The sequence below is a fragment of the Prinia subflava genome, chromosome 9 (assembly GCF_021018805.1).
Source record: "Prinia subflava isolate CZ2003 ecotype Zambia chromosome 9, Cam_Psub_1.2, whole genome shotgun sequence".
Taxonomy (NCBI): Eukaryota; Metazoa; Chordata; class Aves; order Passeriformes; family Cisticolidae; genus Prinia; species Prinia subflava.
In genome coordinates, this window is record NC_086255.1 from 16,677,653 (window position 1) to 16,690,190 (window position 12,538).

Here is a 12,538-nt window from a genome sequence, read left to right on the forward strand (position 1 = left end):
ATTTTGTTAGTGAGTTGGGATGAATTTAGTCTTCATTAGTAAAATTCTATCGGTTACTTTGCATACAATACAAATGCTACTCATGACAGCAGAAAAATTCCTATTGGGTGAACAATGTGTTGAGTGTGGCATCACAGCTGATCACATAGGACCCTGAAACTCTCAGCAAAAATACAGTTTCTGTCATTATACAGAAACTATGTAATGTCATTATATACAGGTACTGAAGAACCTGGCTTCCACCCTAAATATGTGAAAAACTAAGCAGTCAAAACAGGATGCTGTTGGAGAACAATTAAATTGGTCAAATTTCATTTTCATTTTTGCAGGTTGGCACGTGGCTGTGATGCCAATTGGCAAGGCAAAAACGCCTTGTTAGCAGAGACATCCCTGTGAGTCCCAGCCAGAGTCAGCTTCCTGTAGGAGCAAACACTGTCATTTCTGTACCCTGTTTAGCTCTGTGGGACACAGCACAGACACAAAGCTTTGAACAGTTCTCCTTCTGGTTAGCTTAGGGATCCAGATGTAGAGTAGGCAGGGCAAAGAGCAAAGCAGTGCAAGTGAGAATGGGAAATCTAGGGAGAATGGTGACTCATTCCCTGCCTGGTCCACCATCCTCTGCTCTTCATGGAGCCAGTGTTTCCTCTCTTGTTTGTGATCACAGTTCTTTCTATCAGTGCCCATTTAATTTAGCCTGATGGAGTAGCAAGTTGAAAAGAATAAATAGAATTATCCCACACAGCTGGTCTATTTCTAATCAAGTTAATGGAGTGGAGAGTAATCTCTGAGGGGTTGCAACCCTTAGGAAGCAGTTCTGCATTTGGCCTATGGTGCCAGGTAAGCTACATAAAATCAGCCCACACATGACTGGTGGTGAAATGACTCTTGTTAGTTTGCAAGCTTTGTTTGTTGCCAGAAAGCATGGGTTAACAAAGTATTGCAGATGAGAGGTCTTGCATGGGCATCTTGGGCATATAAGCAGAGGTACTTTGCAGAGTACTCCTTTAGTAGGCAATTTTTACTTTTACCCAAATGAGAAAGTAAATCTTGGGTGACAGTTTTGAAAGCCTGGTATACAAACGAACTCCTAGAAAATAAAACATCCCTTAGTTTTATTGCTTCTAGAGAATATAGCAAGCATGTAAATGCTGTTGTCAATGTATCAATGCCTCCTGACAGGAAAGGTCTATGTGGTTGGCACCAGTGCACCAAATAAAATCTGTGTGGGGAAGAAACCAGAGGATGTGAAGGTGGTGACAGACAGGAGAGTGTGTGAAACTAGTGGAGTGTGTTTTAGGGTGGCAGTGGAGGTGGAAATCTGCTGACACTTGTGAACTCATTAAAAGTTTGCTGGGATTCTATTTTTACTTCAGGTGAATTTAGAACTTTGTAGCAATTTCAAATTTATTAAATGCAACCTGCCCTAATGTGAAATGCCCACTCAAGAACAGAAATTACCTAACACTCCATTGGAGTGTGCAACAGAGCTTTTTTAAAGTAGGTTAATAGGCAGGTGTTGCTGCCTATTGCTGAAAAACATCTTTCCAATGTTTTTCAGGGTACCAAGATACACCAGTGGTACTTAAATGGAAATGGAAACTTACTTCAGTGAGAGATCTCATCGCTAAAAAACAAGATAATAATTTAATTTGACCTTAGTTTTTGTTTGTCAGTTTTAGCATGAGATCAAGATTATCCTTTTGTTATTATGGTGCCAATGAATTTACAGGTGAACCAACAAGTCCCTGTACAGCTCTTCTTTGAGATGCTGCAAGTTAGTCTTTCAGGTAATTCAGAAAATGTAATTTATATAATACTATCTTGATAGTAATATTTTATTCCCTATTGGGGAGTGAATTTCCATTGTAAGTAGAAGATGTTCCTGAAAAAAACACTAGGACCTATTCCTTTTTACAGAAAAAAATTAATTTCACACAGAAGATTTTAAGGATTGTCATCCTCTGAGTATCAACATATGAACATTGGTTTTAGAAATGATTTTGCTTTCTGATAAAAAAATGAGTTATTTTTGAGTTATTTTTGCTCCTGTTTTCATCCATGTAATAAGCTGTTTAAAGTGAAACTGATCCCACTAAAAGGATTATTGATAACAAGATGTAGGTAAGAGACAACGACAAGGTTGGCTGGAATAACAGGATAAGAGGATAACAGTTGGGTCATCCTTTAAACCTTGTTCTTTTGTTCCCAAGGTGACATGTGGTGTGGCTTTGACCAAATGATACCCATGTGACTGTCCAGTCTAAACAGGTACCAAACACATTTCCTCACCACGGCACCTTGACCAGTAATGTGAATAAGGAAGCTGAGACTGAAAAGCCAGGATTACTTCTTTTGGTTTTTTTTAAACTTTCTTATAGCTCATATGGAGTACATCCTAGAGCATGGCACCAGGTTGAAAGCCTATACTTCTAAAATCTATTCTTGATTATTTTAGCCAGGTTTTTGCTTTTATAAACTCTCCAATTCAGTGGTTCAAGATGCTGTGATAAATGGCCAGCAAGATGGACTGTAGGATCAGATGAAAAAGCAGAGGCTGCATAGTTTGATTCTGAAGTGTTTCCATTGGAGAGTTTACCCATAGGAGCCTTTGGGTGTTTTATGGGAGGTTTGGCAGGCTATGCTGGTTCTGGGTTGTAAATATTCAGCTGCTGTAATTAGGACTCGGTTTAATAGGAAGAAGAAACAGAGAATTTTTACCAATGTTTTTATAACCAGTTCTTACATAAATTTCTAGGTCATTTTTCTTAGATAGGATCAGCCTCTTTCTTTCTTTCCCTTTTCAAGTACTTTAAAATGTCACCTTTTATGGGCTCTCTTATCATTGCTGTCTAACATTTAACAACATGACTCCCTAACATCTTGTCTTGCTCCTCCAGATGGGCTCTTTTCCTCCTTCTTTTATAGCTATCTGGCCTTACAGTGTAGATGTTAAAGAGAAAAGACAAATGTGATACAATCTGGGGAAAGGGGTTTCCTGTTTTTCTATATACTGTCTCATTTACTGCTAGAGTAACTCAAATGTCTCTTCTGTAAAATTTCTGCCCTCACTGCTCACAGGTTTGTTTTCTTGACAGAGGCACCCTTGGGTCCCTTGGTGCAAAGACCTTGGTCTCATGCTTTTTATGAGTTAAGATAATCCCGTGCTTCTTGTGGTCAGATATTTTTTCAAATATTTTTTCCAATCACATCTCCATCACAGGCTTGTTTGATCACTTATTGTAATGTTCTGCTTGCTGACAGTTCTCGTGCCTGTGGAGCTGAGAAGATACAAGCTAAGGATATGTATGGGAACATCAGACAAAATGAAAATGGAGACTAACTTTGAAAGAAATTAAAATAGAAATCTGGAGAGCAGTGGTAAAAAATATGTAAGGTACAACAGGGTGGGTTTTTTTCTGTGTTTCACTTACCAAAGAAAAAACATTCTATGAAGACAAATGTTCTTTAACATAAAACTGAGAAACTGTATCTCTGGGCTGCAATGTTGACTAGAAGGAGTACACCCTTAAGTATCATGGAAAGTTCCTGCTGATCATTTCTGAAAATGATGTAATCGAGCAGCTGCACCATATTCACTCAGCAAAGGGAACCTGGGACACTTCTCTCAAAGCTTTAGAACTTTCCTAAAAACTAAAATACGGTATTAAACAAGGATCTAGTTAAGACATGGATGGCTCAGTGAGGCTGGATGGAAGACTGAGCATGAAGAATGTGCTGATCTGCCCAAGACACTTGGGTCATTTATTAACTCCCAGCATGTGATTTCACCAAGACACTTACTTGTGAGTTGATGCATATTTTCTCTGTGTGTGTGCTGTCAAATGCATTCTTCCTGGTCAGAGATGTATTTTGTATGGCATGCAAAGAGTTTTTCCTCTTGACTTCTATCTGTTTCCTAGTCTGTCATTTTAGTATTTAATGTTTCCTTCCCAACTTAGTAGCTTCCCTTTTGTTACTTTCTGAAGGGTTTGTGCAGTGACACACATGTGAGCCTACTTGTGCAGAGATGAGTTCATTGGAATGCACCTATGGATCTATTATAATATATTATGCTTTATATATAAAGTAAATGTGATTTACACAATGACTTCTCAGAAATACCTAACCCTGTAAAGCCACATTCATCAGTAGTTGATTTTAGAAGTCTGTTTCAGGAAATGACAGACATCCTGTTTTTTTTGTCTTGAACAGTTTTCTGTCCAGTATTTAGAGATTAATGCACAATTACAATATACAATACATTAACAAAATGAAATACAATATATTAACATCATTAAAGGAAAAATAATTTGTGGCTCTGACATGATAGTAGGGCTAGTTGACTTTTTTACAGAGTTTAAGATTTCAGCTGAAAACCTCCCACGACAAATAACAGTCAGGGTGACAGTTTGCTTCATATGGTGCACATTGTCCATTAGAAGAGCATGCATGGCATCAAGTATCCTAATAGCTTCGTTTCAGAACATAAGCTTGTGTGAACAAAAGGAAATAACCTGCCTTGCCTTTCCATGCCTGATTAGCTTTGGCAAATATTGCACATTGAAGATGATGATGAATTGACGCTAACAGCAGCCCTAAACCATCTGATAAATAGAGACAACCTTCTGGATAGCTTGTTATGTAGGTACAGAATTCGTTTTCTAAAACAGTCATCTCCTTTCCTTCTAGAAAGCACATGTGCAAGATTCACAATCTGAAAATTAACTGTGAAAAGTATTTTTCTGTGTGAATCGTTAAGAACCCAACAATGCCACTTGGGCTCTGAACTCTTCAAGAACATGGGGAAAATATGTCTCTGTTTAAGTGCACCCTATTAAAACCCAGACAGGCACATCAAGATCATTATAAACCAAATTAGTTTTGTGCAGCTTGAATAAGTTCTTTCCATGAACAAAAAGGCTGAAGAGGTGATAACTGTGAAAGAGCTCCAAGTACAGATACAAGTTCTCTAAGCATATCACTGAGATTTCTAGGTGAGGGCATACAAGTGTCCCTGGCCTTGCCTCCTGCTTTCCTGGCTCTCCTCTGCTGAGCAGGAGCTTGGACTGGGTGTCAGCTCTCCCAGAGCACTGCAGAAGGGTTGTCAGTGCTTGCCCAGGCTGGGGCTCCCCACCGAGGACCTTTGCTGGAACTGGGGTTCAGCAGCACTCATTTCTTATCAGAGACAAGACACAAAAGCTGGCAGTAACCACAGCTTTTGGGCAGCCTTTGGCACTTCCAGGTATGTTCAAGGAGATGTGCCTCCATGCTGTCAGCCCCTCAGTTTTACCCAGGCACAGCTGCACTCTTTGTGCCTGAGCACTCCTGGCGTGCCTGAGAACACCCGAATTTTCTCTGGAGGGATCAGAACAGCACTTGCTTGTTATATGATTCACCAGGTCATCTCCAGCTAACCTAAGTGAGGTTAATTTCTGGATCCTTATCACCAAAGTAGAATCTGAGGTGCAGAATCAGTGAAGAAAGGGAAGAGTAATGATTTCCACACACTGACTACATAATGGTCTGAAAAAAAAAAAGTGTTACTCTCACATGTTCCATTGCAGCTTTGCAGTGGCATTCTTTCTGAGGGCAAGATTGCCCTGAAGATGGCAAAATTTGTATACCAGATGTGGGGAAAGTGTCACTTGAAGACTACTTTGATTAAAAACCTTTTTCAGAATTTCCACATAATTATGATCAGATGTTAACATTCCTTTAAGGATATAGGAATGTTGCTGCTATAGCCCTTCCTTTTGCCATCTTTTTCATGTTTTGGCTCTGAGTATTTTTACTTTTGGGTAAAAAGTGTCTTCTAAACACTTGCCCTTCTTTTGTGTCATCCCACTCACCTATGCCCCTCTCTGGCACCTCCATTCTCTGCCAGCTGCTTAGCATCCCTTTGCTTTCCAGGCTGCTTTTCCTGTTCTCCAGTCACCACCTCCCTCACGTGAATTAACTGAGGCAAACAAAGAACATTTGCTGTTCAGCACAGTGACAGGAGTTAATAAGTTGGGCTGTCACACATTTCATCTTCTCTGACTGGATACATTTTGGATGGAGGGCAAGTTTTATCAGATGTTTGTATGATACCCAGCCCTGTGACACTGCTCTCTGATTAGAAGCCCTGAAGTACTACTGTAATACAAATAAACATATAAAAGAGGTTACACATTTTCAAAATAAAACCTCCAGATTTATTCAGGAATATTATAGATAAAAAGCTGGGAAAAGTATGAAGCATTTATTACAATCTGTCTTAATGTGTTTCTTGTCTTAGTTTTATGGCAACAGTTAAAAGTCAACTTGGATTTTAGTTTTGTTTTGTTATTTTTTTTAGGTATTTGTTTGCTTACTTTTGATTTTAGTACAATTCCCTAAATGAGCCATCAGGTAAGCAGCTCTTTTTTTAACCATTTCTAACTGGAGAGATACTGATTTTATGGAGGTCTGAGAAGCTGAATGTGTACCCTGCTTGTAAAGATATGCATAATCTGCAAAATTACTTGCTTGCACAAGTAATATTTCCATGGATTCATCAGCCATTCTTTTCAGGAAAACATAAACTTTGTTTTTGTCTAGAGACTGGACAGACACATATTTAAACAGAAAAAAAGCTGACAATATAGAGTCACAGCATTAAGATGCTCAATGGAATATTTTTATTTAGGAACATAGGGTTGTAAAGAACCTCTTAGATTGTTTTTAAACAAGTCAAAGTCATAATCATCTAATTCTTGATAAATAGACTGCTGAAATCAAAACAAGCTGTTCTTTTTGAGTTAAATAGCTAACTCAGGGTACAGAATGGGGCAGCTGTTGACTGGAGAAAATAGATTAGATTAGAAATAGCTCTGTCCCAAGAGCTGTACAGAATTGAAGTCTTTCTTTTCCATGCATTTAACAACAATTTAGGATTTAACTGCCTGCCAGAATTCTGGCTGTAGTGCCTACCATGGTATGCAACTGCTAGTATGGGAATATGGGGAAGAAAAAGAGGCTGAAAAAGTGTCTTGTTTTTTTTTCTAACAGGAAAAAAACCAAAAAAGAGTACCTCCTTTTCTCTTAACTAGACCAGTCAATAGAGGGTTTGCAGCTATCTGCGTTTTCTGTGCTCATATCAAACACCATGTCCCATTTCAGTGTGCTCTGTTGTATAAGTGAAGGTAGCTAGCAAACTTCTGGGAAGGGCTCTGGTCAGCAGTCAGATGTGCTCATCCTTGATCCTTCATGACATGCAAAAGAAGTGAACTCTCTCAAAACCTGTAAAATATTTCATCTTATGCTCTACTGTCCCACAGAACATACATATTTTTGTTAGCTAGCTTTTTCCTTCTTCTCTCTTCCTCTTCTGTCTTTGATACTCATACCATGCCCTTTTTGTTTTTTCTTTTATTCATAGTTCTTTGGTTTGTTTATTTTTCATTTCGTTAAAGATGCAGCAGTCAAAGGGAATAGAAAGCAAGAGAGTATTAAAGCAACAGGTCAACATGAATATAGTAAGTGCCTAGAAATAATATTTGGTGCAATCTAAAGAAGAAGAAAGATAGAAGATCTGTTCTAGAGCTCTGTGAATAGGGTAAACACAACAAGATAGTAAATTGCTCTAAAGCTAAGTGCATAGGTTAAATGTAGCAAATAGATGAAATTCTGTTATTTTTCATGCATTAATGAATCTTTTCCAGCTATGCTTAAACTGCTTTATACTTGTTCCTCATAAAATTCGTCTGCACGAATGTTCTTAAAGTGACTTTGAAAGCTGTGTGTTGTTGTTCACCAGAAAAGTACAGTTTAAATTCATAGGTGTGAACGAACCTGTTCTGGAAGTGTGTCCTGGCATTCTGGGCACAGATTGTCACAAGTTTCTCAGGCCTCTCCCACCCCATCTTTATGGTAGAGGCAGCAAATGGCACATACAGCTTTAATTATTTGTATGTATCTCACACTGGTCCAGAAAGAAAATTCTAGATAAGTCTCTCATTCTTCTGAGATGTACATCTCTTCATTATGGAACAGGTAAAAGTAAGCATTGGATTCTGTGCTTATTTATGCTGGTAATACATATTTGGGCCAGCTCCATTGGGACAAACTGCACAGAATCCTTCCATACAGTTCTGAAAGAAATATCAAAGGTATCTAAACACACAGAGACGTTTTGATTTTGTGTAATCAGGATAGGATGAAGACTAAGCCAGTAGTGGACTGGGACCCCCACTGTGGTCTGGGATCTGTGTGTTCTGCTGTGGGGCAGCTGTGATACAAACCTCACCTTACGCCTGTTCCTCTGGCTGAAACTGTATCCCCCTGCAAATGCAGCATTTTCAAAAAGCACCCAGACTGTCAGGCACTGGAGGTGCCTGTATGTTCTGGAGGTGGTATTTCCTGAGATGAGAGAGTTGTCAGGTACACCAACACTGTAAATGGAGCAGGTGGACAAGGTAAAGAAAACGCCACCCATGGTCCCCAGGCAGGCCAGTGGGACTGTACCTGCTGTTCCTCTGTCCTTTGTCAGATGAATGCTTTGCATCTTCACACTGTTGTGATATCATTATTGAGTGAATTTCTTTAAAGAAGGAAACCTTTAGGGTGGCAGGAGAGGTGGCAGAGGGAGCAGTGAGCGCTTTGCTGGCTGTGAGCTGTTTAAAAGGTCAGGGGTTCCTGTCGCTGTGCTGCCTGGTTGCTAAGCTGCTGTGGATTTTTGTGCTCCTTTTCCTGGCAAAAGGGACCTTGTGAGGAGGTGCAAGGTTATGGTAGTGCCTTTTTAGTAACCTCACCCACTTCTTTCTGCTTGCTGAGTGACTAAGGGAGATGCTCTCAGGAGCACTCGTTTTGTTTCTGGGCTTCTCAAAAACAGCTGCTGAAGTAACTGATAAATTATTTATCCTGCCAAATTAAACCTAATGTTTTTACTTGGGGGAACAGAGTCACTGTTTAGTGAGCTGCCAGGGCACATTGGGTAACTAAGGCCTTCTAAGGGATCAGCAGAATTTGTACCATCTTCACCCCACTTGCATCTTCTTTGAACTCACAGCAAAGCACATTTACTTAGTGCTCAGGTGAAAATTATCTAGCAAAGTACAGAGCTGTTTCAAGAGATTATATTTTAACCCTGCTTTCCTTTGTCTGTCTCAAGCAGCAGGAACTTTCATATGTTATAATAGCAGCCAATGCTGCCAAGCTTTACAGTGGAGAAAATATGCAAAAAGAGTCTTATCCTATACCAGAAAGTTCAAGAAAAAGATGCAACATGAGAGCAAACTGGCATTTGGGAATGGGGAGGACATAGTTGCTCAGATAAAGTGTGCTTTCTTGCTGTTCATCTTCATTTGCAGAGTCCACAATCTGTACTATCCACCATACAGATAATTAGAAAACAGCACCGGGGTGTAAGCAAATGAAGTTTCCTAACCTCCGAATGAAATTGTCAGGTTGACATAATAAGAAGTGCTTTTAGACATGTGCAGCAACAAGAAAGGTAATTATTTAACTCACCTATTAGTTCAGTGGCTGTGAAAGGCACAGCACTCCTTGAAGCAAGTGTGGAGTCAAGGAAATGAGGTTTGCACTAATCTGCTATAGGGAGGCTGGGTGGCCTTTTCCTGTTGGCCAGGCATTTTTTATAATATGGTTGTTTTCAGTTGCTTGTAACCTCATTAAATGTTTGCTGGCAGGGTTCTGGGAAAATAACAGCAAGTAACCATGTAACCAAATAGCTAATCTATGTTTACTTAGCCTGATATGTCATCAAATCTTCCCAAGTACGTTAATGTACAGCTAAAAATGTGAACTAGGGTCTCAACCCTGATCTGAAGCTTGCTTGAGATGTAGGGCTAGAGGTCTAGGCTGAGGCCATGCCACCCAGCTACTACTGTCTGTGCATTAAAATTAGTTAGGGCTCTGTATTTGGCAATTGTTGACTCTGAAAATTTTTGTGTATATTTCTGCTTATTAAAGGGTTACTGTTATCCATTCTGGCATTCCTGGAAATGGTTCCTCCACCCTAAATAATCAGAACTTGGGGAAAAAAACCCCCAACAACCTGCATTCCTGTAGAAGGGGCAATAAAAGACACTGCTCAGACCCAAAACAAGAAGCCTCTCCTTGCCAAGGCTCTGCAGAAGTGCTGCAGTCGTATGTGTGAATTACTCAGGATCCCTCTGTGATGGATCATGTGCTTATGCAAACTCCACCTAACTATATTACTTGTGATTGCCAGGAAACCCTTGAGCTAAATAAGCTGAAGTTTATGAGTGCCTTGTTAATTCATGGATTCTTATGGGCTGTTCAATCATCCAGGCATTTGAACATAACTTATGGAACTTGCTGGTGATGGCAAAAACATGGACTGAAATCCAGCACTGTGTGCTCCTGCACTGAGAAAATCGGGGCACTTGAGGAGCCCTGCCATTCGGTCACTGGTGCAGAAAGGACTGAGGGCGGTGGGTCCCACCAGCAAAGCACAGGACCCAGTGACTCACCTGGGGTCCAGTGGGTGTCATTTGGCCTCCTGCAGCACCCAGTGTGTGTTTACAGACCATTTTATGGTCTGGAGGCAGGCAGTTTTGATTTAAGTGGTTAGGAGAGGGAGACAGGCTAGCTCTCACCTTCTGTGAACCAGCCATGCTCACAAAATTAAGTTGTTGTGTCCTGCTGATTACAGCTTTCATCTGGGGTTTAGCTGGTGAGAATAAGGAGGTGATTTTGTTATCACACCTGCTCTGGTGGTGGAGTAAATATTCCCTTCTCGTACAAAGGTGAAAACCGTATCCTCTCAAAACTTTTGCACTAAATTGTGTACAAGGAAGAATAGCTAGTTTGAGTCGAGATTGCAGGTGAAAACACGTTTCAGGCCAGGGACTGGTGTGAATGGGGGAGCCCTGCTGGAGCTCAATGAGTGACTTCTACATGTATGCAGTGACATGCAAGGGGAAAGGGGATTGTGTGCTAGGATGCAAGTGCTCAGAACACTACCCAAATGATCATGAAAACATGATATCAGACACTGGCTCAAGTTCTGATGGCCCTCCTGGTTCCAACAAATCATCATTAACTGCATGTGGAAGGAATCGCTCCCTTTTGTGCAGTGGGCAGAGCTGAGGCAGGATGTGGTGGCCAGGCGTTCAGGTTACAGCAGGTGCAGCGTGTCCTGACTCCCGCTCCGCCTGTTCTCTCCGCAGATGGCCGCAGAGCCCCGTGCCGAGCAGCCCGGGCCGGCCGTGAGGGCCGTGAGGGCCGCGGGCCGCCGCTGAGGCGAGGCGGGGACGCCATGGCCTCGGCGCGCCGGGCCCGCCGCGGCGGCCCGCCCGACGGCGGCTGGGGATGGATGATTGTTGCTGGCTGCTTCCTGGTCACCATCTGCACCAGGGCCGTGACAAGGTAAAGCCACTGCTGCTTGTCTTGCTGACCTCTGTGTGGCATTAGCTTTTTCCTTTTTTTTTTTTTCTTTCTTCTTCTTTTTCCTTCTTTTTTTCTTTTTTCCACCTTAGGAAGAGGGTTTGGGATCTCCCCTGATGTCCTGCAGCAGACAGGGTTATTCTGGTTAGGTGCAGACTCTCTTCTGCTGCGTTTTCCAAGGCTTCCTGAAACCCCTAAGGCTGCGGGGACAACCAAGGGATTATGAGCCCTGTGGTTTTAGTCTCGCCTCCTCTGACAGCTGCTCCAGCTTTCAGCACCCGCTCCTTGATTTCTTACAGAGCCAAGGCCTGGGGCAGGTAGTGCTATTTCAGGCTGTGGTGGTTTGGCTGGGGAGGGAGGAATCGTGTAGGGTCTCTTTGCACTCACTGTGCCCCTCTGACCCCACATCCATGCTCATTTTTGCCAGTCCCAATGCATTTGTGTGACCCCTGAGTCAGTGTGAAAAGCATGTAAATACCCCCTTCTGCTGCTGTGAGCATTTCAGGTACTGTCCTGCCTGAGAAAGTCCAAGGGCTAGAGAAGAGACCCCTCTCTACACCCTTCTGGTATCCAACATATGCAGAAAATATTTTCATGAAAATAGAACAGGACTAGAGACTAGACTGCTGCCTTGCATAAACATAATGCAATTTGGGATACAGTGACTTTGATGTCAACTGGAGATAGAGGAGCCTGGTGTGTGTGAACATGGAAAATCTAGCTATATTAAGCAGAGAGATAAGCACCCTGATAAGTGAGGGAAACTGAAAGAGTGTCTTGTTGGACAGTCAGTATAATGTTGGACAGTCAGTGTTTCCTACCTAAAGTTCTTATTTCTTTTAAAATAAAGCTCCCAGGTCTAGGGATCTTAAGTCTTTAGTGATCTAGTATCTTGGAGTCAACAGCACCGAAGGGGATAGAAGCACTTACACAATGTTAGTTAATGCATACAAATGTACCAGTTCCATAATAACAGCAGAGAATTCCTTGTGGATTTAATTCCTTGTTCATGTGTGCAATGTGTTACATCCAGGAAATCATCTAATGTCTGGCACACATTAGACTATATAAAAAAGTGAAGTATGTGCAAGAAAAAATACTGAGGAAAGTGGTCATTCACTGATTTGGGAAAAAGGGAAGGGGAAAA

General features: G+C 41.3%; 1 protein-coding gene across 11 annotated transcripts in view; it reads left to right on the forward strand.

The window, feature by feature from the left end:
* The window catches only part of SLC16A12 (solute carrier family 16 member 12), a 30,216-nt gene that overhangs the window by 8,290 nt on the left and 9,388 nt on the right, over nt 1-12,538 (forward strand). For 9 of the 11 annotated variants that reach the window (XM_063405674.1, XM_063405667.1, XM_063405666.1 and 6 more), the window contains exon 2: nt 11,175-11,373. In XM_063405674.1, the coding sequence (XP_063261744.1) occupies nt 11,264-11,373 (110 nt within the window). In that variant the 5' untranslated portion in view covers nt 11,175-11,263. Of the gene's footprint in view, nt 1-6,204; nt 6,391-8,135; nt 11,374-12,538 lie in introns of those variants that run through there. The other 2 variants (XM_063405672.1, XM_063405675.1) reach the window with 2 other exon arrangements.